Source organism: Oreochromis aureus, linkage group 18 (assembly GCF_013358895.1).
Source record: "Oreochromis aureus strain Israel breed Guangdong linkage group 18, ZZ_aureus, whole genome shotgun sequence".
Classification (NCBI taxonomy): domain Eukaryota; kingdom Metazoa; phylum Chordata; class Actinopteri; order Cichliformes; family Cichlidae; genus Oreochromis; species Oreochromis aureus.
The window spans coordinates 2,222,965-2,248,438 of NC_052959.1; the positions used below are offsets into that span (position 1 = coordinate 2,222,965).

A 25,474-nucleotide genomic window follows, 5' to 3' on the forward strand; every position below is an offset into this window, starting at 1 on the left:
CAATTTAAACCAAGTTCTACAGCCTAATTATGTAATGATTAATAACTGCTTTTGTAAGTATGTCCTGTGCCTACAATTTTGCTGCCCCAGTTTTAATATGTACAACTCCAGAGACTAAACGTAAGTTTCAAGTTCCACCAGTTAGCAAATGGGTTAGCCAAAGTCAATATCCATGTATGCGCTAAGTGTGAAGCAGCGCAGCAGTGCATATTGATTCAACAATTTAACCACAAGGCAGTTTATAATCTGCAAATCCAGAAACACCTTCTAAAGACTTCTTTTAAAATAGTAAGAGATTAGAAAAGTTATTAACACATTATTAGTCCCAGCCTCTGCTGGGACTAATAATGTGTTATACTAAATATAAGCTTATTACCATAATTCATGCAAAACACTTTGGGGCCAAGGCGACATGGATAAAACAACGCATGCATGTAATTCTTAAATACCTGCTACAGTTGTACATTTATGACGATAAAAACCCATATTACAACAGAGAACTATAGTTTCAGAAAAAATAAAACTTACCGCAAAAGCGCTCCTGAAGATGTTGCAAAGGCGGTAAATGCAGCTAGCCAAGTGCAGAGCGTTATCTGTTACGGTTCAAAAGTCCGTAACATACCATAGCACGTCCTCCTTTATCCAGCGTCAAAAGCAATGCCGCAAAAAAAACCCTTCACAAATGTTTTTATTTCTGTTCGGATATTAACGCTTGTCAAGAGGAGAAATATTTCACTGCTATTATTTGCTGCTATTTCTATAATCATCATTAACATTTCATTATTAATAGTGATGTTGCATTCAGATGTTCAAATATATTGGTATTATATCAGTCTTTATCACAGGAGCAGTTATAACCACTTTAAGCTGTTGAGTTGAATTTATAATCTCAAATGTTTGTATGCAGACTGCATGGTGAAAGAAAAGGCCCCACGTAGAGTAACTCCAAAATGAGACAGGAAGTTATAGGCTTTTGAAGTTGCAGGCTTGCAGAAGTGAAACTGAAAGCAGAGTCTGACTGCAAGTACTGTGAGTAGGTGAGGAAACTGTATTAAGCTTTTAGTAGAGGCTCTTGATTAAACATTTACTCAACATATTACATATATAGTTCCAGTTAGGGTATTACATGAAAGGATGAGCCTCTGTTCTGGTGACAGGTCAGAAGTGCAACGGGTGAGATGAGAGAGCATTTAAGGGCGAGACACCCATACACACATACAGACACAGATAGTGAGAGAGGTCATGACACATACGCAGTACACAGCACGCACGCGCCCCCGCACGTGCACGCACACACATATTAGATAGACTCATTTAGGTAAGAGTTTATAACTGCAAAGTTTGGGTGCGTACGTGGTAGTCTGTTCCAGGAAGTACACCAGATGTCCCAGAAGATAAGCGACAGCGAAGACGAGCTGGGGGAAGCACCTTGTCATGTTACGGCTGTGTGCAGACAGGAATAGGACCCAAGGTGCAGACTCCGGAGACAGTCATGAACTCAAAACAGCTTTATTGCTGAACAAAGAATATCTACAAAACCTAAACTGAGAAGAAACTAACAAAACACACACAGGGAGCCACAGGGAAATACACACAGCATGAGGGACGACGCGACACTGACTCAAAGAAACACAGGGTTTAAGTACACAGAGGGAGCAATCAGGGAATGGGCAACAGGAGGGAAACACAGCTGGGGCAAATCAGGACTAACGAGACAAGGAGAGCAAAAGCAGATACACTAACATGAGACATGGACTTTCAAAGTAAAACAGGAAACATAACACAGACTCACAGGCAGGCATTATAACAAAGGGAACAAAGACGTGGGACCAGGGCAGACACAGACAGTGACTGGACGTGGGGATACAGCAAACAGGGGAGACAGCAACTCAGAATCACAGACAGAAAACCAGAACACTAAAACTCTAACAGAACCCACCCAGAGAACCTAAACTAAGAATAATCCAAAAACCCAAAAAGCAAAACTAGAATATAAAGAAATAACAAACTCAAAGAACCAAAACACAAACCACTGGGTCGATGACCCAGGGATCTTAACAGTACCCCCCCCTTAAGGGCTGGCTTCCAGACAGCCCAAACCAGAACACCAAAAACGAAAAACAACCCAACCAGGGCGGGCGGTGGGGGAAACAGGACGGAGGGCTCGAAACAACCAAACAAAAAGCAAGAAACAAAAAAAAAAGCGCAAACACCGGAGCCCGGAAAGCAACACAACAAAATACAGGCTCACAACAGGCACAGGCGACCAGGAAAAACAGTTCAAACAAAAAGTTCAGGGGGCCGTCCATGACGGCAATGACGTCCAGTCATTGGCCCGGAAAGTGGCCGGACAGGACGTGCAGGGCGAGCAGGCCGGACAGGACGTGCAGGGCGAGCAGGCCGGGCAGGCCGGGCAGGCCGGAAGGGCGAGGACGTGCAAACGGAGGCCGGCACTGTCGAGGCGCAGGCGCGGGAGCCGGAGATGGTGGCGCTGCAGGTGACGCTGATGAAGCCGGAGCAGGACCAGGCGACGCCAGAGCTGGACCAGGCGACGCCGGAGCCCCGGAGGCTGCAGCTGGCGAGGATGACGAGGCTGCAGCTGGCGAGGATGACGAGGCTGCGGAGACTGGTGGCTGTGGCCGGACGGGTCCTCGGGCCCTCCAGCTGAAGAGGCAGGAAGCTGGACGGGTCCCTCGGACTCTCCGGCGGAGACAGGTGGCTGTGGCCGGACGGGTCCCTCGGACCCTCCGGCGGAGACAGGTGGCTGTGGCCGGACAGGCCCCTCGGACCCTCCGGCGGAGACAGGTGGCTGTGGCCGGACGGGCCCCTCGGACCCTCCGACGGCGGCAGGTTGCTGTGGCTGGACAGGCCCCTCGGACCCTCCAGCGGAGACGAACAAGGGCTGGCGCGGTTCTCCAGAACCCCCAGCAGGAACAGAAGGCTGGACGGGCCCCTCGGACCCTCCAGCGGAGACGAACAAAGGCTGGTGCGGTTCTCCAGAACCCCCAGCGGGAACAGAAGGCTGGACGGGCCCCTCGGACCCTACAGCGGAGACGGAAGGCTGGTGTGGTTCTCCGGAACCTCCAGCGGGAACAGAAGGCTGGACAGGTGACGGAGGAGAGGAGTGGCGGTGGCGAGGGCGCCGTTTCCTTCGGGATGAGGGAACCGGAACTGGTGGAGAAACAGACACCACCTCCTCATGCTCTGACCACATAGCTGCCAGGAAAGAGGCTGGTGAACGGACAGGCGAACAAGGTCCCAGCTGGCGTGTGGAAGGAGAGGAAGTCGATGGCAGCGTAGAGGCAGGTGGGGAGTGTGTGTCTGGCTGAGGCAGCGATGGGGTAGATTTAGTGAGTGAGAGAGCAAGCTCACTAGCCCTGACTTGCTCTCTCCAGGCAGTAATGGTGCTATCCAACTTAGTGTCCTTAGCAAACTGAGAAAGCTGAGGGTTATGCCGAATGATGGCATCTACTGCACTTAGCCCGACTGCCATAGTCCGTAAATCCTGTGACTCGGCAATGCGGTCGAGCAGACTCACCATCCGCTCCATCTCAGCGTAGTACTCCGAGGAAAAAGAGTCTGCGGGGTCCATGTTCTGGTCGCGTCGTTCTGTTAAGGGTGGCTGTGTGGCAGGCGGGCAAGGAGGAGTGGTGGACCCAAAGTGCAGACTCAGACTCAAGGGATGAACTCAAAATACTCAGCTTTATTTGCTGGCACAGGGAAACAAGCATACAAAGCAAAGCAAACTAGACTAAACTGGGAAACAACATAAACTCACGGGAAACACAGGGTTTAAGTACACAGAGGGAGCAATCAGGGAATGGGCAACAGGAGGGAAACACAGCTGGGGCAAATCAGGACTAACGAGACAAGGAGAGCAAAAGCAGATACACTAACATGAGACATGGACTTTCAAAGTAAAACAGGAAACATAACACAGACTCACAGGCAGGCATTATAACAAAGGGAACAAAGACGTGGGACCAGGGCAGACACAGACAGTGACTGGACGTGGGGATACAGCAAACAGGGGAGACAGCAACTCAGAATCACAGACAGAAAACCAGAACACTAAAACTCTAACAGAACCCACCCAGAGAACCTAAACTAAGAATAATCCAAAAACCCAAAAAGCAAAACTAGAATATAAAGAAATAACAAACTCAAAGAACCAAAACACAAACCACTGGGTCGATGACCCAGGGATCCTAACACACCTGGCTTCGACCCGAAGAAGATGTTCTGTTTTAAACTATGTTAAAAGTCATTGTGGTTTTGGAGTGACGTATGCTTTGTTTGAGTCTGCCTGGTAACAGGAAGACTGCCAACCCTATAAAGTCTTTGTTCTGACTATTGTAGTTAGTTCGACGCTGAAATCTGCACAGCGTTCGGACTCATACATGTGTTCATTAAAATGCCGTCTAATTTGCACCCGGCTGGATCTGTGGTTATTTTTGGATTCCTCCTCAATATTTTGAACCTTAACATTTGGGGGCTCGTTCCGGTGAGAGAGGGGAATTTAGGTGTAGACGGAGAGATCCGGGGTCCGTGGTGATTAGACGGGCAGATACGAGTCAGTGGTCGGAAGTGAGTGACAAGCCGGCTTATACAAAGGTAAGGCACATACCTGTTGAATTTTCCAAAGTGTGCCAGAATTGGACATGACAAAATGAAAGTCTACTCACTGAAAATTACTGGTGAATGTCTGTTTTGATTTTGATGGTAATTTCATGAGCATGCTGGTTGAAGTAATGATAAGTTATAAGTAAAAGTGAGTTAGAGTCTCAATAAAGATACCGGGTTAAAGTCCCGAAGGAAAAGGAAAAAGAGTTAAAGTGAGTTAGAGTCTCACGTAGAAAGTAGGGAATTTGGTCATTTTGTGGGTTGGAGCCCCATTGGTTATGCAACCCTTAAGAAGCTTCTCGGAGGTGACGCTCCCTGCTGGATAGAGAAATCTATCCTTCACCTAGCTGCGACTAGGGATAGTTTCGGGCAACATTCGAGGAGGACTTGGGAATCTCCAAAACTGTTGAGGGTTGTCCTTAATCTTAATCCTGGTTCGGATGTAGATTGTTGGTTCAAATTATTCTAAATTCTTCTAGAACGACAGCGGCGTCTGTTAAGAAGCGCATTTTCTCGGAGGCAACGCTCCCTCCTGGGTAAAGACGTTTATCCTTGACCTACCCTGAAGAGTAGGGATAGTACGGTACGACAAGCCGGGGAGGACTGGGGAACCTCCAAAATTGCTAGGAGTTAGAGTCTCCTATTTTTGCGCTTTTTTGGCTACCTGTAAATTAAGTTAGGGTTAGAAAGTTGGACAGGGCAGTTAGAGTCTGGTCTGGTGAATTGGTCGCAAAAAAGTCAGGGACTTTATCGGTTGGACCGTTAACGTAAATTGTCAAAATTATATAGGTTTTAAGAGGCCTAAAAATCTGTGCATTTGTAATTAAAGACGTCTGTAATATAAAATATGAGATCTATGAGTAAGATCAGTCTCTGTGTCAGCAATGCACAGCCGGATGTGCACTGATGGTGTGTGTAAATGCAAATGAGGAGCGGTGACGCGCAGAGAGGGTGGTTTCAGTTTCGAGAGTATTGAGCTTTATAACTATTGTTTGCCAATATTGCTAAATGCCTGTAATTAAGAGGCTGGTTTTGCTTATTACGAGAGTATAAATACAGTTTGAATATATTAGTGTGGATGTATAGTAATTGACTGAATTTTGATAGATGTATATATCTTGAGCCATAAATGCTGGTGTGTTTTATTTTTTCAGTTATGTGTGTGTGGTGAGAAGCTGTGAGAATGATGAGAGGTTTCAGCTTCTTTTTTCCTTTTGACTGGCTCTTTTGATTGTGGAAGCCATGTCCAAAATACTCATATGAAAGCGTATTTTGAGGTATTTTAACCGTGTGAATGCTGTCAGTATTTGATTTGAGTGACTCTGTTTGAGAGAAAAGGCAGTGTGTGTGAGACGATTCATGGCGTCTGAAAGAGGTTAGAACGTTTAAAAAGTGTGTATGAAATAAAGGAGTGTGAAATATATTTCTTTTGTGATGTAAAATAGGATGTTTAAAGTTTGAAAGTGCTTTAATTCAAGAAACGCATGAGTGATGTTATGAGAGGTTGAGTTTATTTTTCTGATTGAAAACACATAAGTGTATACGCTACAAACTGACCTAAAGAATGGAGATGTGTGGGAAGAAGTGTTAGTTGTCCTGATGTTTGAAAGAGCTCTATTTAAATGTGTGTGAGTGAAATGAAGGTGTATTGTTTTTAGATTAAGATTTAGTAGAATTAAAGAGGGTCTATCGACTATAAATGCAAAGAAAAAACAAAAGAGTTAGATTAGTTTGGAGAAACAGGAAATATGGCTCTGTGTGCCTGGTGTGTGAGAGGAAGTGTGTGTGTCTGGGACAGGAAACGCATGCCCATAAATGGTAACTGAGTGTGTAGAGAAAGAACACAGAGAGACAGACGAGTTAACTCCAGGCACATGAAGCAAATGAAGCCTTTAAGAAAAGAAATGAATATAATATTAATTCTATGCTTTAGTGTGCCAATACAGGTGGACTTCTCTCAACATTGGAACCTTGAGTACAGCGGCAGAACAATAGATTAAGAGAATTGGGAGAAGATAAGCCAGTCTTTGGCTCGAAATTGTGCGGCTTGATCTCTCACTTTGTCCTTGACCCTGAGAAGAAACGCAAAGGACAGTCAATTTCCTGATGAAGACCGACAGAACATCGTGGACTTGAAGAATTAACTGAAGCTAAAAGACAGTGCAAGTGAAAGCAGTAACACTGACGACGACTGATGAGTCCAGCAGTATGAAAGAAAGCACGTGATGCAACATGCATGCTGGTGAAGAACAGTGTGATGTGCCTGCTTGAAGGCACTGACTCTCATATTTGCCATGCTTGGAGCAATCTTGGAAGAGAAGACTGAAAAGATGAAGAAAACAGAGCAAATGAAAATAAGACTGAAGGCACTGAAGGTGATATTTTGCCATGCTGGGACTTGACCTGAAAGAAAAGACTGTAAAGAAACAGAGAAGAAGACAACAGCTGAGTTGAGACTGTGTTTGTTGGAACTTTGAAGCCCGAACAGGACACTGTGAATGAAAAAGGACCAGTGAGAGATGAAGCTGGACGACTTTGACTGCGAGAATATAGGATATGATTGGACTGAAATTGAAGCCGGAACTCATGATTGTTAAGGGATGTCCACCACAGCATAACAAAGAGGTAAACATTAGAAAAGGTAAGAATAATGAAAGAAAATAATTGTCATTACCTTAATGAATTGAAAATACACATACACAAATTGTTACATGTGAAAGTATTTTTGAAACGAATCAGAAGTGAGATAGTTTGAATCTAGAGCTCAGTGAAAACATGCATAAAGTGTTAAATATGAATACATGAAAATGCAATGGAGAGCACAAATAGGATGCAATGAAGATGCAGCTTACACTTAATTAAGATGATCACATGGCATGCAACGAAGAACACAAGCTTACACTCAATTAACATGAAATGTAACGAGGAAGAAAATGCTTATATTCATATTCATGACATAAACATGACATAACTGGTATTTGTGACAGGAAAGAGACAGAAATGGGTCGTTTAAACACTCGTGATAATAATGAAAATGTCCTAGTTTTGTTATTTTCAGGAGTAAAGCAGAACCGGACCAATTCTCCACAGCAGCAGTCGGAAGAAAGTTAGAGGGTAAAATCAATGGATAAGTTAAGGCAAGTTTCTGGTTGAATTGTTCACAGAATCATGTGTCCATGAACCTGGAAAACAGGCCCTAACTCCTGGCTGAAGACTATGAGTGCTTTATTTAAGGTGGGAAATTAAAATTTGGGTTAGTAATTCGGGGAAGGAGAAAACTGACTGTTTAACTGGAGAGTTGAGAAGGTGTCTGACAGACTGCGAAGCCATATATGCAAAATAACACACACAAACAGAAAATGCATTAACCTTACAAAGACAAGCTCATGAAGATTAATGAATAGATATTGAATAAATCTGGCTAAGAACACAAGCATACGCAATGAAGATCAGCTTGCTAATTGTATGAGTGATAGAATGGTGTGAATGGTTAATAAAATAGACTTAAAGCTTGAAGTTGACTCAAAGAAGTTAGATGACAGGGGAGTGAGCTATGGAAATTAACAGAAGAAAAGTGATTAAAGCAGTTTTAAAAGAGTGACTTAGGAGTGCTCTCGTACTGAGTGATTAAAACCAGTGATTAGTATAGAAAGAAAATGAAAATAATTCAATAATGTGATAAGGTTTAAACATGTATTTCTTTTGTCAAGTTGACTTGTGGAGATGAGTCACTATGCAAATTAGCTGGAGCAAAGACACTTCCTGTGTGCGTGTGTGTCGGAGGCTTTCAGTTCAAGAGACAGCGGTGACTGTGGGGGATTATTTGGCGAAATATATAAGGGTAAAGTAACACGATAATTGATTACAGTGGTCAGGTCTGTTCAGAGGGGCAGATGTGAACAGGAAATTTATATTTTGGTGAAGATACATTGTTGTAAAGGGGGACCATTGTTGGGTGTAAAATGGTGCAGCTTGTGATGAGGTCCAGGTTGCAGTGAACGGGTGAACTTTGAGATTGTTTTGGATTTTTGAGGCTGTTGTTTCTATTTCAAGAGAGGGAGTTTGATTAAGACATGGATATGTCTGAGAGGGGCCCCGAGAAATTTTGTAGTAGTGCACTCAGAAAAAACCTGTCAGGTGATTTTGTTTTGTACTTTGATGAGCTAATAATCAGTTCTCTTTTTTCATTTTTGTTCTAAGCAGGCCTGGAAGAGAGTGAACTGACGGCGCTGACAAAATTACCGAGTACGAAAATCAGGTGGGCTTTACAGATTATAAATTGGTTGAGGGGGAGACCTGATTGGCGGCGAGTCTCTGTCTAAAAAAGGATTGTAGCGACTCAATCCAGTCAAAAGTATAGAGAACTATTTTCCTAAAAAGGAAAACGAAATAAAATAAATGATTGAGCTCATTTTGCTGATGTGGAGCATTTCATTAGGCTGCAGTATCAGCAAAAATATCATGTGTGGATGCGTGTGAGTGAATGTGAGTGACTGGACTAAGGTGGGAATGAATAAATGTGGACAAATTTACCATGTGAGGAAAAGAAAGGGGATGCTTTGTTTTGCTTTTGCCATAAGCAGGACAAGTGGGAGACTTAAATCAGGGGATGCTGATGTTCCTTTGAGTGAATTTCTGTTTTATTGATTTGGGTTAGACCATATTATTACATTATAAAATGCTAAAAGGGAAACATTTTTTGATATAACTCAAGTTACCATTAACTGAGGTGACAGAGGATTAATAACTGTTCTGTTTAAGTTTATTTTTGTCATGACACAGACTGGATCATAGAGGGGGAGTTGAATATGAAATGTAAAGTACAGGTTTTGTTTCCAGGAAATTCCAAGGATCCAGACTTCGAAGGGAGCAGGAGTTCAAGAAGATTTGACATGATGATTAAATTGATTTTGTTCCTTAAACACAGGTTTTCAGGGCTGGAGCAAAATACTGGAGAGGAAGATGGCTGAAGTGTTTGGAGAAATGATATGACTAACCTTTTTTCCCTTTTAATTTGTTAAGCTTGGGTGAAGCATGTTGAGTTTTTTGCCACATGAGATGTGTCAAAAAAGAGAGGGGTTTAAGATTTAATTTGTTTAATTTGAAATGGGTTTAGGATGATTTTAGTGGGGTTTTTTGATAATTTAGAGATGGTAAAATTCTTTAAATTCTCTAAAGAAAGGATTAAAATGAACTGAATTCGGTTTAGAAGATAAATTGCTGGTGTTGATAAGAAGTTGTACACCAAACTTAAAGGGAAACTGTGGGAATAATAATAATGGGGAAGATTTTATGAGAAGAAAATGTGTGATTTCTTTTTGATTTTTAGAATAAGTTGTTATAATGTAGGCTTTAGAAACAGATAGTAAATAGATTTATTTTTAGGGTAGAGGAGAGCTTTTTATGAGGATGTTAAAAGTCTCGCTGACTCAAATGAATAATATTGGAGATTATATATGTAGAAATGATTTTTTCATACACATTGCATTCTGTGCCTTTAACGGAGTTGTGGCTCAGAGAGTCGTCTCTTGAGGGTCACAAACTTTTGGTTAGCGTTATGATTAGCCAATCTACTGTGAGAAGGACCTGAGTTATTGAAGGATTGCACACGCTTACAGACATATAGAGTTCATCCACACATATGACAGTATTGATTTGAGGCCGAGGGCCTGAAATTCATTTAGCTTTTAACTGAATTTGAGCTGGCCCTGTAACAAGTGACAGACGAGAGGAACTGAATAGGAGTTTGGTTGTAACTAAACTGTGTGACATGTAAAATATTGGGATAACACAGGCAGCTCTAAATTAGTCTTATGATATAAAATGCAGTTACAAAATAACAAATGCTTGTTGAAGTGACCAAGTTTTTGTTTAAAACAGAAGCAAATGGGAGAAAGCTTATATATTTTGGTTGAGTCTGATAAAGTATGAATTAGAGTGTATCATAACATTAAGAGCAGCAAAAATGAAATAAAATGATATATTGAAACAGGGTATAACACGGGAAATGTGGGTTCTGAAATGCAGTTAGAGTTCAGCTTTTAGCTATGATGAAATTTATCTAGGAGCAATTAACGATGTGCTTACACTTAGTGATTAAAGTGGTTGTTTTTTCTTTGATCCTTTAGTAGAATAAGTGGTTATGATGATTTTTATTGTGAAAGGTGACATTAGGTGAGAGCTCCGTGCAGCAGCGACAGTTTTGTGCACAGGAGCAACAGGAAGCACATGCAGAGACGTGCTTCCTTTGATCCTCTTAAAGGCAGTGCTTTTAAGAGTTTTACAAATGCTGAGTACGGTTGAATAAGATATAAAAATAAAAGTCAAAAACCAAATACGTAATTAGGTTCATGTTTTGAGTAATATTAGGTTGAATCAGGTTTGAATAAAGAGAACAACTGAGGAACAGAGTAAGTTAGAGCCGTAGGAGGAGAAGGTGTTTTCTATCCTTTGCAGGAGGCCAGATTTCCACTAGAGAGGGACCCAGGAAAGGGACAGACCACTGGAGATTCACAAGTGTAAGGGGTCTCTCACCGGGTATGATTGGGTTCAGGGGTGAGGGAGGAGTGCTGATTGAGCTCTGCTCGCACTCTTATTCTCTCCTGCCGTTGATCAACTTTAGGCTCACTGATACTTTGGTGTGATTAACCTCAAGCATGAGTGTTCTCAAGTGGGAGCTGGTGTCGTATTACTAGACCACCTAGATGACATGGGGTTGTCTGGTTCACTAAGTCACAGAATGCCAAGAGAGGGTCAGAGTGGGAAAAGTGATCCTAATGTACATGACGTCATGGGGGAATAGGGAAGCAGATGAATGGGCCAAGGAGTGAGCCAACATAATGTATGGCGACCTCTGGTGTGCCAGAGGTCGAGAGAGGGTGTCAAGAGGAGAAATATTTCACTGCTATTATTTGCTGCTATTTCTATAATCATCATTAACATTTCATTATTAATAGTGATGTTGCATTCAGATGTTCAAATATATTGGTATTATATCAGTCTTTATCACAGGAGCAGTTATAACCACTTTAAGCTGTTGAGTTGAATTTATAATCTTAAATGTTTGTATGCAGACTGCATGGTGAAAGAAAAGGCCCCACGTAGAGTAACTCCAAAATGAGACAGGAAGTTATAGGCTTTTGAAGTTGCAGGCTTGCAGAAGTGAAACTGAAAGCAGAGTCTGACTGCAAGTACTGTGAGTAGGTGAGGAAACTGTATTAAGCTTTTAGTAGAGGCTCTTGATTAAACATTTACTCAACATATTACATATATAGTTCCAGTTAGGGTATTACATGAAAGGATGAGCCTCTGTTCTGGTGACAGGTCAGAAGTGCAACGGGTGAGATGAGAAAGCATTTAAGGGCGAGACACCCATACACACATACAGACACAGATAGTGAGAGAGGTCATGACACATACGCAGTACACAGCACGCACGCGCCCCCGCACGTGCACGCACACACATATTAGATAGACTCATTTAGGTAAGAGTTTATAACTGCAAAGTTTGGGTGCGTACGTGGTAGTCTGTTCCAGGAAGTACACCAGATGTCCCAGAAGATAAGCGACAGCGAAGACGAGCTGGGGGAAGCACCTGGCTTCGACCCGAAGAAGATGTTCTGTTTTAAACTATGTTAAAAGTCATTGTGGTTTTGGAGTGACGTATGCTTTGTTTGAGTCTGCCTGGTAACAGGAAGACTGCCAACCCTATAAAGTCTTTGTTCTGACTATTGTAGTTAGTTCGACGCTGAAATCTGCACAGCGTTCGGACTCATACATGTGTTTATTAAAATGCCGTCTAATTTGCAACCGGCTGGATCTGTGGTTATTTTTGGATTCCTCCTCAATATTTTGAACCTTAACACGCTCCACAAGGTTCTTTTGGAGTAATGAGCGGGCATTCGCACTCGAAGCGAGGAATCCAAGATGGTTGCCAGCACTTCATAAAGAAACAGGTGGCGCACGTACGTACGTACGTAGGCACGTAAGTGACGTCAGTGTTAAAACTCAAATTATTTGAGGGCAATGTCAGAAACCAATCAATATATTCAAGTACTGATAACTTGAAAAAACAAACTTGTTCAAACTACTCAAAAAAGTAAAGGTGTATATGAACTTATAACAGGTTTTTAAGTAGTTGGAACTCATTTCATTTATCAAACTATTACTATTCGGTCTTACAGTGTATAAATGGTTCAGGAGAGGGGAGCGCAGAGAAGCGGAAGCTAAGAGTGTGGGTACACTAGCCAGGGACAGGGTTGCAGGAGCAACTCATTGCAAAAAGGTTTCTCGGGTGGTCGACAGGGTGTTGTTCACCCTGCCTGCCCATTGCTCGGACTCACAGAACTGTCTAACTAGACTGGAAAGCATTTCTTCATGGTGATCAGAGTGTTGGAGTGTGTGGCTGAGTCATCTGCCGGGTCAGTGTTTTGTGGCCGGATCGTTCTGTCAGGAGTAACAAGAAATGCACAGACAGAGCATCTCCTTGGTAGATCCCACACTTGATGTTTACTTGTGCTATTGGCTTGAAGTTGGCCTCCAATGTTGAGTTCCTGGTGAAGGTTCTTAGGGTATTGTTGATCTTGTACAGTTCTAGGCATTCCAGGATACAGGCATAATCAATACAGGCAGTGCACAGGTCGGTCAGCCTAGTCTTGGCAGTTTCCAAGGCCAGTATAGAAAGCTGCCTTTGGACAGCTTTCTGTTCTGGCTTTCTTCTTCGGCACCTTCCTAATTGCACCTTTTTGCAGCTCCAATTGTTAGCTATCCTCCCTCTGTGCTACCTTTATCGTGGCCTGTAGTCTCCTTCTCCATGGAGGGTACTGCTCCTTGTGGCTGTTCAACTTGTAGCCAAGATTCTCACTGATCAGTGCTGCCGTGGTGTAGATCAGCTTGTTAGTCTCAGTAATCAGCTATGAAGGATCCAGGTTTCAAGCTTCGCGATGATCCTATCTTTCACTCAACAATCCTTCTTCTATTTCACATAGGCTTGGTACCCAATTTCGGGTGGGGGTAGTGGTATCTGCCCCCTGACCTGTCGTCCTGGCTCCCCCTAGCTATAGCATGTGTGTTGTACCTCTTCAATGAGCTACTAGTTGTTTTGCCATCAATGTGGATGCTGGGTACTGAAGATTCCATAAGAATCTTAATCCTATTCGTGTAACCCCTTCTACTGGGGTTACTTGTGTAGTAGCATTCCAACAGCGCCCTATTTTTGTCTCTTGCCCACCGATGCCTTCTTGTTCCTGTAGCCCACTTCTCATCAGGGTGCCCTGGTTTCTTAACACCTGATGCGGGCCTTGTTAATCCAGGCGATGTCCGAGCCAGTATGGCTTCATATTTATCTCCCTCGCTCATGTCTGCAGTAGGCTTGGTTAGCATGGGGGTCTAGCCTAGGACTCTTATTGGAGATAGACGCTCCAGGCGAAAATCAAACTTGCGACTCCTGTTCCAAAGCAGTGCAGTCTTACCATTACACTTGTAACCTTCACTAAAGCTGCTTCTTAATTAATGCTTATTTAAATAATTAGTTACTGCTAAACGTTCATCCAGGTGTTTCTTTTTCATACCACTTAAGCTTGATTTGGACTTCTGCAGGAAAACTCTTCTTTGCAAAACAGCTCCAGCTCAGTCAGATTAGATGGACAGCGTTTGTGAACAGCAGTTTTCAGATCTTGCCACAGATTCTCAATTGGATTTAGATCTGGACTTTGACTGGGCCATTCTAACACATGGATATGTTTTGTTTTAAACCATTCCATTGTTGCCCTGGCTTTATGTTTAGGGTCGTTGTCCTGCTGGAAGGTGAACCTCCGCCCCAGTCTCAAGTCTTTTGCAGACTCCAAGAGGTTTTCTTCCAAGATTGCTCTGTATTTGGCTCCATCCATCTTCCCATCAACTCTGACCAGCTTCCCTGTCCCTGCTGAAGAGAAGCACCCCCAGAGCATGATGCTGCCACCACCATATTTGACAGTGGGGATGGTGTGTTCAGAGTGATGTGCAGTGGTAGTTTTCCACCACACATAGCGTTTTGCATTTAGGCCAAAAAGTTCCATTTTGGTCTCATCTGACCAGAGCACCTTCTTTCACATGTTTGCTGTGTCCCCCACATGGCTTGTGGCAAACTGCAAACGGGACTTCTTATGGTTTTCTGTTAACAATGGCTTTCTTCTTGCCACTCTTCCATAAAGGCCAACTTTGTGCAGTGCACGACTAATAGTTGTCCTATGGACAGATTCCCCCACCTGAGCTGTAGATCTCTGCAGCTCGTCCAGAGTCACCATAGGCCTCTTGGCTGCATTTCTGATCAGCGCTCTCCTTGTTCGGCCTGTGAGTTCAGGTGGACGGCCTTGTCTTGGTAGGTTTACAGTTGTGCCATACTCCTTCCATTTCTGAATGATGGCTTGAACAGTGCTCCGTGGGATGTTCAAGGCTTGGGAAATCTTTTTGTAGCCTAAGCCTGCTTTAAACTTCTCAATAACTTTATCCCTGACCTGTCTGGTGTGTTCTTTGGACTTCATGGTGTTGTTGCTCCCAATATTCTCTTAGACCTCTGAGGCCGTCACAGGGCAGTTGTGGAGCTGTTTTGCAAAGAAGAATGGGCAAGGATTTCAGTCTGTAGATGTGCAAAGCTGGTAGAGACATACCCTAAAAGACTGGCAGCTGGAATTGCAGCAAAAGGTGGTTCTACAAAGTATTGACTCAGGGGCTGAATAATTACGCACACCCCACTTTGCAGTTATTTATTTGTAAAAATGTTTGGAATCATGTATGATTTCCGTTCCACTTCTCACGTGTACACCACTTTGTATTGGTCTTTCACCTGGAATTCCAATAAAATTGATTCATGTTTGTGGCTGTAATGTGACAAAATGTGGGAAAGTTCAAGGGGGCCGAATACTTTTGCAAGCCACTGTACATTTGTTGTTGTAGCCAATTGGACTGACTGAGTCCTGTCTTGCCAGATCCTGTCTCTGCAGGCAGAGGAGGCACAGAAGGAGAGCCAAGTGGAAGAGTATGAGAGGGAGCTTTCCAGAGCCAGATGGAGGCTGAGGAAGCTAAGAGAAGAGGTGAAACAGGCCAAGAGGAAAGTGGAAGAGGCTGGAGAGCGGAACAGTCCTCTACAAGACTCAATCAGACAGTCTTATGAAGAGATCCTGCAGGTACAACAATCACTACAAGGATGTTTGAGTGCATCTGTCCATAAAGTGTTCATATCAATGATTTCTATTTTATTAATATCACTTATCCCTTAATACTTTAAAAAATTGACCATTTTTTTCATTCAACCATTTTCATCTGTCCATGACTGCACTAAGAAAGTGAATGAAGTAAATAACTATTCACTTTCTTGGTAGGTTTTTTTTTCTGATATCAGAGAAACACAAAAAACCACAATTTTTGCATTTAATTATCTCGATTAAAATATGTGTTGTAAAAAGAGGAAAACATGTATCTGGTTTCTTAAGTTTAACAATACCAGCTTTTCATGTTCACCCCACACCTGTGTGTGTTTCTTGCAGGAGGAGCACACGCTGTATTCTCTGTCAGGAGGTGCAGTCACTCCAGAAAGCCATCTGGATGAATCAGCTTCTCCTGCAGACACCACTGAAGATAATCTGCCTTCTCTGAGGCCATGGGGAAGGAGCCAATCACTGCCTGCCTATGCTGACCTCATAATGGTAAATGGCAATGATGATGGCGAGTACAACTTACTGAATATGAATGAAATTTTTGGAGGAAAATAAATATTTAGTCTTCTTTGACAAACAGATGTCATTAGTCCAACAAAACTATAATAAATTGAATATTCTTGTATGGGAAACATAAATACACCTGTGGTCAGAGAAGCTACTGTTTGTACAGATTTACATGGCTGCCTCTAGCACAGGTCATACAGCTGTGACGTGTCTTTCTCCCTGGACACCATCTGTCAACTGTTTCAGATTATCTGCTCTAGGGCTGATTAGTCAAGTCCAGTTGTTTGATACACTTCAAATAATTAATTAGTATTATTTTTTTTATCTCTTTCCATACTCTCAGGGATCTACAGCCTTGTATTCTGTGGAATACAAGAGATGTTTTAGGCATGATAACATGACACACTTCAACAACAAAAAGAACAGTAGATCCTGAAAGTTTAAATAAGACATATGTTACCTGCCACTCCCTAAATCTTTGCAGGGAGCCATTTGCAGTGGTGTAATAACCAGAGACCAAAGAGAGTCAGTGACACTCTGATATGATATGATATGTATTTTACACATATTCATAAATATTGCATTTGTCAAGACAAAAATCTGTCAAAAAGACTGTACAGAATGTCCTCTTTTGTCTTTGTAACAGCAAAATGAAATAATAATAATAATAATAACTGTGGGACTTCCAGTTTGGTGAGCTAGACCAGTGTTTCCCAACGATGTGCAGCGGCACATAGGTGTGCCATCTGAAATGATCAGGTGTGCCGTGGAAGATTATCTGGTTCCACCTGATTAGTACTCTAAGCGATCGGCATGAATAACGGGCAGAACAATTAAGCTTTCCTCCACTAGAGGGCAGTACAACTACCTGCTCTAATTAAATGGGTTGCCAACTGCCAGTAAAACAGAAGAAGGCGAAGAAGAAATTACATAATAGTCATGCTGTGAGACGACACAGCGCGTAATAGCAATAGATAAATATTTGAAAAGATGAAGTAGTCAATCTGACCTGAGTCCTGGAGAAAACTCCAACCCAGATGAAGACCCTAGCATGAGTAGTGGTCAGAAGAAAGCAAAAAAGGTATACTGGGGACATTCCGCTATACCTGGTGTGTGGGGAAAAATTGTCAACATGCTTTTTGTGACAGTTTTGTTTGGTGGTGTGCCGTGTGATTTTTCTAATGTCAAATATGTGCCATGGCTCTAAAATGTTGGGAAACACTGAACTAGAAGATGGCAGGATAGAAGAGCACATTCCCTATGTTTGAGTTAAAAATAGCACAAGGCAACTTGATTCAGTAAAGTTTCTTTTGTGAAAATAAGAAATAAGAGTGAGGGCTTCAAAATGCCAAAAAATAGGGAAAAAAAGAGGAAAAAATAGAAAGAACTCTATGCAACACAAGCTACATGAGGGAGACACAGATGACCAGATCTCACCTGCTAACAGCATCATAGAAGATAATGGCAAGCAAGCAGAGGCTAGTGAAGAACAATCAGAGAACTAAAGGAATTCAGAAAAGACAACTGTGCATAGCTGAAAGGAATCAGAGAGGATATAAGTAAAACAAACAAGAAAGTGGAAGAGGCTGAAGAAAGAATCATGAAACCCGAATACAACTTAAGGAGGAAGCAGTAACAGAGATGGTGAAACTGCAAATCGAAATGGACGACAAGCTGATAGACCTAAAGGGACGATCCAGAAGAGAAAATATTAGAATATATGGCTTATATATGGCAAGGATTGTAGGAGTCTCCATCACTAGTGGATTTGCCCGACTCCACTGACCTGCAGGTGGAAAGAGCACTAGGGCTGCCACAAATGATTATTTTGATAGTCGACTAGTCACCGATAATTTTTTCAATTAGTCAACTAATCAGATCATGCATCCATTGGATGTAAAATGTACAGCTTATTGCATCAGCACGTGTCTGCTCTTATATAACTATCATTAGCTTACAGCTTGAAGTATTTAAGGTATGTGCTAACTAAAAATAAAGACAAGATGATAGTTTATTAAACTTTTAATGAAATTTGCAGATTGTTTTGGTGGAGTTTAATAAAGTCAGCCGTCTGCTCCTTGCCATCTAAAATATAACAGGACACCGGAGTATATTCTCGATCATCTCACACTTCTGTTTAATCAGTCGTCTGCTTGACGTTTATTCAGCTGTGTGAAACTATAACTTTAATCTCAGCCAAATCGATTTACTCAGGAACAAATAAAACACTGAAAAAAGCCAAACAAGAACATTTTTAAGTTATCTAAGTGACTTATATATCATATTTAACCTGAGTAGCGAAAGACCGCGGGGATCTGAAAATGATGTGCCGGGAGTCTAGTGTTTTACGCCGGCTCTGGTGAGCCTTGAACCCCGGCTAGCTATCGAGCTGGTGGGTAACAGACGTCTCAGAAAACGTCGGGGCACTTTTACAAATATGTGATGTCTTGATAAACCGAACAGATATTTAAAGTTTACACAGCTACATTCTCGCCTGAAAATATGTTAAAAGTTTATTTTGTGACCCAGAAAGAATAATAAGAGTAATATTAAAACTAACTAGCTGCTGCCATTGTTGGAAACTGGAATTGGCTGAGCCGCGCTATGAATTCTGGGATAGGTTGGTCCACGAAGGACTCACCCAACCCATCCTTCAAATCTGGGAAAAAGGAGGATGCATTTGGAGGAATCTCCAAATTTGGAAAGCCTTCGTCGTGTCGCTGTAACGTAATCGGCCTACAAATGCGGCCTCCAAAGGATGCAGCCTGAAATTTGGATACAGCTACGATACGGGAGACTGCTTTTTCTTCGGGGTTTAATGGCAGCTGGCATCCTTGTACATGCAGTGCTGCCACCTACTGTTTCAGTCAGTTATTACACTCCTACACTCTTAAATCCTACTATTTATTCCTGCGTCTTTCTGAATCTTACAAAGCTTCAAACGACGCATTGACTATTAAATTTGTTGTCGACAATTTAGATAGTCGACGTAATTGTGACTAGTCGTCTAATCGTGGCAGCCCTAAAGAGCACACTGCGCTCTGGTGCCAAAGCCGCCACCAAACTTCAGATTGAAAGAAACAATACTGAAAGCAGCCTGGCAGAAACATGGATTTGGATAGATTTGAAATAGGATTAACCTAGATCATGATTATGCAGCTTAGGTTTTACGTCGGCGAAGGGAATATGCAGAGGTGAAGTCTGTGCTAAGAGAGAGGAAAATTCAATTTCAAACCCCATTTCATTTCATTTAAAATCAAGAGTTCGTTTTATGGCTGATGTTCTGGATAGCTGTAATATTTATGTATAATGTTTACATATGTAGGTTTAGGGAGTGGACCGATTATACTGGGTTCTACTACCTCAAGAAGAATCAGTCAAAGCATGATATCTACAGGAGACCCACCTAAACTACAAGGAACAAGAGAAATTAAAAAGAATGGGTTTTACAAATGTATTTTCATCATCTCATAATTCTGGATGAAGACGAGGAGTTGCCATCCTTTTATCAAGCAAACTGCATTTTGAAAAAACATTTGTGATAAGAGATAAGGAGGGGTGATTTATTTCAATAAGGGGAAACATTGAGAGGAATTCAATTACACTGCTAAATGTGTATGCACCACCTGACAGTGATATCCCTTTCCTCAAGAAAAATATTGGCATGATGGTATCAGAGACAGTAGGTCCTCTAATCTGTGGAGGCGATCTAACGATAAACTTAGAACCAGAACTGGATATCTCTAACAGAAATGTGCAACATACAAAATCAAGCAAAACTGAGAAAATAAAGATACTACTCAACAATAGATTTTTTTTTTTAATTTTTTAATATTCGGAAAAGATGAAGATTAAATAAATACTTGTGAAATTGGGAGGCTAGATTTAAGCGGTCATGCACCTGTATACCTGTCAATTGACTTAAACTTATAACCAAAAATAAAAAATTGGAAATTGAATTCGAGCATACTCAAAGATCCCCACATTAAAGAGCAGACCCACTTTTATTTGGAAACCAATGACAATGGTGACATGCGCCCGATATTCCATGGGATGAAAAAAGCAGTTCTAAAAGGAAGAATCAGAGCAGTATCAAGAATCAAGTAAACAGCTGCTGGACATGTTTGCGAGGGAAGATAGCCCAAACAAATATAGAGGCATTATTTCTGGCTTATACAACTGGCTTAAAAACATGGAAACACACTCAACTCTATATTTTAACGTAAAGTGGGAAATGGAGGGAGGAAAAACGGACAACATTATGGACATATCAATGGAAATGTAGCGGCTCACAGAAAGTATAGCAAAATATTTTATTACCCCTTACCAAATATCTTGCTGTGAGGGCAATTCACTGGGTAAATACTAAAGGAAATCATTGTCATGTCTTCTGGGATTGTCATGGTATTAAAACCTAGTGGCAGGAAATACACAATGCAATACAACTTTAAGAAGTCATCTGCCTTTGGAGAGCAAAATTTAACTTTTTGGACTAATGCCTGAAGGATGGCCAAAGAGAGACAAACATCTGTTTATTATTTTGTTGGTGGCAGCCAAGAGAGCCATTACAAAAAATGGCTCTCACAGAAAGCCCAACTCTTAGCATGTGGATGGACATCACTGTAGACATTTACAGGATGGAGCAAATGACAGACGCCAAATATAAGAGGAACCCGTTTACTTGATGCTGGAAGAAATGGATGGACTGTCTGATACTACACAGACCGGACATTGACTTTGGATTGTACTAGTCTGGAATCGGATTTGGTGTAATAACAATTTTATGTCCATTAATGTTCCTGTTTTTGTTTTTTGGGGTTTTGGTTTGGGTTGCTTTTTTGTTTTTTAATTTTTAATTTTTAATTATTTTTTTTTGTGGGTCATGCATGTAAAAAAAAACCAGGACATTTAGGCTGTTACTTTGCAACTACTGATTAAAATGAAAGTGCACCGTATATTGATTGCTGAATGTCAGTAAAAAGTAAATAACAAACACTCTTCTGTGTTATATTGCACTTTGACATGCCTAATGAGCATATATAGTTCAAGTGCTATATAACGATCAATTTATATAGCACTTTTCTGCACTTTCTGGCATGACTGTAGCTCCGGAGGCAGAACAGATCATCTATTAATTTGAACATTGGTGGTTCAATCCCTGGCTGCTCCAGTTATGCCAAATATCCCCTTTCAATATACTAACCCCAAGTTGATCACTAACACATTCATCGGAATGTAAATGTGTGTGGATGTTAAAAAGAAAATGTATGTAGAAAAAAGTGCTTCTGTGATTGAGGCAAGTTTTATAAAGCGCTTTGAGTGCTCAGGTAGAGAAGAAAAGCGCTATATAAGAACCAGTCCATTCACCATTTCACTCATTTACGCACACATTCATACTGCCATTTGTGCACTTATGCTATATCCGATCCAATGGATGCACTGGGGGCTGTTTGGCATGAATTATCTTCTCCAGGGCATTTCCACATTTGGACTGGAGGAGCCAAGGCATTGAATATGAGACATTTTAAAAACACTGCTTAACAAAGTTATTAGACCATAAAAACTAATATCAGTATTTAGCAGGGAAATATAGATATGAATTCACATGTATTCTCTGGGGAGTCAAAAATGAATCAAGCTCACACATGTGGACTATTAGTGTGTGATCTAGAGTTGTTTGTGATATTTTTTCGTCAGTATATTATTCTATGTCTTTCATATTTATGCTACAGTTTTTGCAGGTTTTTATCATGGAGAATATTTATGTGTCTTGTGTTTTCTTTTCTGTGATATTCTAGTAACTATCTCTCTCTGTGCTTCCAACACCTCCAGGGGGGCAGTGGTTCACCTTTCTGCAATAATCTAGTCGGTACCAGAGAAGAAGATGACAGTGGGACCAGCTCACCAAAGGTAGCTTCGCTCTTTCAGAACATGTCGTGTCATGCATAGCACGAATTATGTGCAAAACATTTTAGGCTAAAATCCATCCAAAAACTTGACATTGTCATCAGTGCTGACTTTATTGATATGAAATCAGAATTAATTTAAAGACCTTTAACCAGTCTAACTTGGCAGCACCACCTGTCACTACTCAAAGACATCCTCCTTAGTTTTGGATAGAGCCATGGTGTTGTGACCTCTGGTTGTCACCCATGTCCACAGATGGATAGGTCTGACATAGAGGATGGCCTGGAGGAAGGGGAGCTCAACAACGAAGGGGAAAACGAAAGAGACCAGGAAGAGTTCACTATGAACCCCAACCCTCTCAGCCAGCTGGACTTCTACCAAGCCAACCCCTTCGCCCGCTGTCAGTGTGACCGTATGTAACAAATTCAGAGGCTGAGCTACTATTACTGTTGTGGATTTCAGACTTTGGCACTCTTTTTGCTCTACTTTACTTTGAAAGAGGTGACACACATTGCTGAATTGGAGTGGGTATCCGTTCACTTTGCATTGCAGTACTGAAAAGTTAAGAAAAGTTGCATTTCTCAAACATCAACCTAGCCCCCAGACAGTTAAATCTGAATTATTCAAATGCTGTGCCAATGCATCTTTCCAAGCAAATCACTGAAGAGTGTGACTTTGTTCGCTTGGGTAGTTTGGCATCAATTTGAAGAAGTGGTTGATCATTGCAATACCTAATCTTCCTGTTAGAATGTGAACACACTCAAGCACTACGGCTACACTCAAAAGTGATGTAATTTAATTGTTTGAGGGTTTAGTGATTTGGCCTTAAGGTGGTGATTGGAACTGGACATGAACTATGGCAGCCAGAGGACTGGGAATCAGACTTGTTAAAATCCAGCCTCTGGGTTTGATGAAGACTACAGCTTTTTTTCTGTCAGAAGGGACAACTTAATTCATGCACAAGTAGAACTTTTCCCACTAGGACACCAGGCAGCTCTGATCCTGGGGCTGTGTATGTGGTTTAAACTCTGGAGTAGGAGAGGACTCGAGTAGGGGTCAGAAAATAAACCAACCCAAGCTGGGCATCAAAACTCCTTCAACTCTAGGGACTGGAGGGAGCTAGGCTGTGACATGGTGTGATAAATGATGATTTTTCTCTTTGGCAAACTAATCATATATGCTTTTTTTACCTGTACTTTTTGTTGCAGTGGTATTAATAAAGTACACTGATTTCATTTCTTTTTCACATTATTTATAGATGACCTCTTCAATGAAGACCTATTCCTTAAAACAGACTCATCTGGTGAGTTATAATAGACCACTAATCTAAACAGTACTTCACTTGACATAAAGAGGCTCTTGTTCATTTCGTTGTTTTGTTACTCAATTTAAATACTGTTCTTAGCAAAATTTACAAGCATACACTCTTTAAATATTCTGATTTTCAGATGGCTTTGGTTCTGACCCTTTCAAAGGCAGCGACCCCTTCGCAGCAGATATTTTGTTTCCATTGACGAATACTGTCACTGGTGAGGGCACAGGAAATGCCGGTGACGAAGCAGACACCAGTCTGTCTTGTGTTGAAAACAAAGCTTCAACGGGAACTCAGTGCTTTGAGTCAGAATTCCCAGATGAAGACAGTGACATAGAGATTAGCTACAGTCGAGAGGACCTGGACACCATTGCTATGGTAGATGATTCTCATGGATTTAAACCCATTCAGAGTTCGTCAGAAGAGCTGGGGCCAGAGCCTATCCGAGGCTGGCGTTCCCAGGGACAGTATTCTGTAGAATCGGACCCTAATGGGTATGAGCTTGATCTTGGTGCTGTCTCCCCACCCTCCGACATAGAAGAACATAGTCTGGGATCTCTGGCTGGAGAGGCTATTACTCAGTCATCAGCAGGATTAGAGCAAGGTAATTTATATTTTAGTCACATCCCCAGTTATCAAACATGACAGTTTTTCAGTTTTACTTTTTATTATTTTCATTTACAGTATCTCACAAAAGTGAGTATACCCCTCACATTTTTGTAAATATTTTGTTATATCTTTTTATGGGACAACAATGAAGATATGACACTTTGATACAATGTAAAGTAGTCAGTGTACAGCTTCTATAACAGTGTAAATTTGCTGTCCCCTCAAAATAATTCAACACACAGCCATTATTGCCTAAACTGCTGACAACAAAAGTGAGTACACCCCTAAGTGAAAATGTCAAATTTGTGCCCAATTAGCCATTTTCCCTCCCTGGTGTCATGTGACTCGTTAGTGTTACAAGAGCTGTGTCCCAAGACGTCGGCTGCATCCTTCGGAGGCCACATTTGAAGGCCGATTACGTCACAGCCAGGCGACGAAGGCTGTCCCAATTCGTCGACTCCTTCAAATGCGCCCGACAAATGCGTCCTTCATTTCTCTGAATTTGTAGAATGGGTCGGGTGTGTCCTTCGTGGCCCACCATATCCCAGAATTCATAGCGCGGCCCAGCCAATTCCAGTTTTCAACAATGGTGGCCGCTACTAAGTTTTAATATTACTCTTATTACTCTTTCTGGGTCACAAAATAAACTTTTAACATATTTTCAGGCGAGAAAGTAGCTGTGTAAATTTCAAATATCTGCTCGGTTTATCAAGACATCGCATATTTGCAAAAGTGCTCCTACATTTTCTGAGACGGGGATTTCAATGGTCACTCGAGCCAGCGAGAGCAGCAGACTCCCGGCTTCATCGTTTTCAGACCCCGCTGCCTTTCGCTACTCAGGTTAAACATGAACTATATAAGTCACTTGGATAACTTAAAAATATAATTGTTTGGCTTTTTTCGGTGTTTTATTTGTTCCGGAGTAAATCGGTTTGGCTGAGATCAAAGTCATTAGATTAGATTAAATAAAACTGTCCATCAGGTGGGTTCCTCCAGGATTTTCACACAGCTGAATAAACGTCAAACAGAAAACTGACTAAACAGAAGTGTGAGACGGTCAAGAATTTACGCTAGTGTACTTTTATATTTTAGATAGCAAGGAGCAGACGGCCGAGTTTATTAAACTCCACCGAGACAGCGGTGACGCAAATCTGAAGGCTAGACCGTCCCATTTCACAGCCTCGCACTTCCGGCTTCTCGGTCTTCGAAGGACCCGGCCCACGTAGACCGCGAAGGCCAGGTCCTCCGAAGGATGCGGCCTACTTTTTGGGACACAGCTAAGGTCTCAGATGCAAATGGGTCGCAGGTGTGTTGAAATGTATGC

General features: G+C 41.9%; 1 protein-coding gene across 5 annotated transcripts in view; it reads left to right on the forward strand.

Moving 5' to 3' along the window:
• Window positions 1-25,474, forward strand: part of LOC120434509 — a 61,797-nt gene that overhangs the window by 18,826 nt on the left and 17,497 nt on the right. For all 5 annotated transcript variants that reach the window (XM_039602687.1, XM_039602688.1, XM_039602689.1 and 2 more), the window contains 6 exons: window positions 15,588-15,785; window positions 16,146-16,304; window positions 22,155-22,232; window positions 22,485-22,641; window positions 23,488-23,532; window positions 23,678-24,145. In XM_039602687.1, coding sequence (XP_039458621.1) covers window positions 15,588-15,785; window positions 16,146-16,304; window positions 22,155-22,232; window positions 22,485-22,641; window positions 23,488-23,532; window positions 23,678-24,145 — 1,105 coding nt within the window. The remainder of the gene's footprint in view (window positions 1-15,587; window positions 15,786-16,145; window positions 16,305-22,154; window positions 22,233-22,484; window positions 22,642-23,487; window positions 23,533-23,677; window positions 24,146-25,474) is intronic.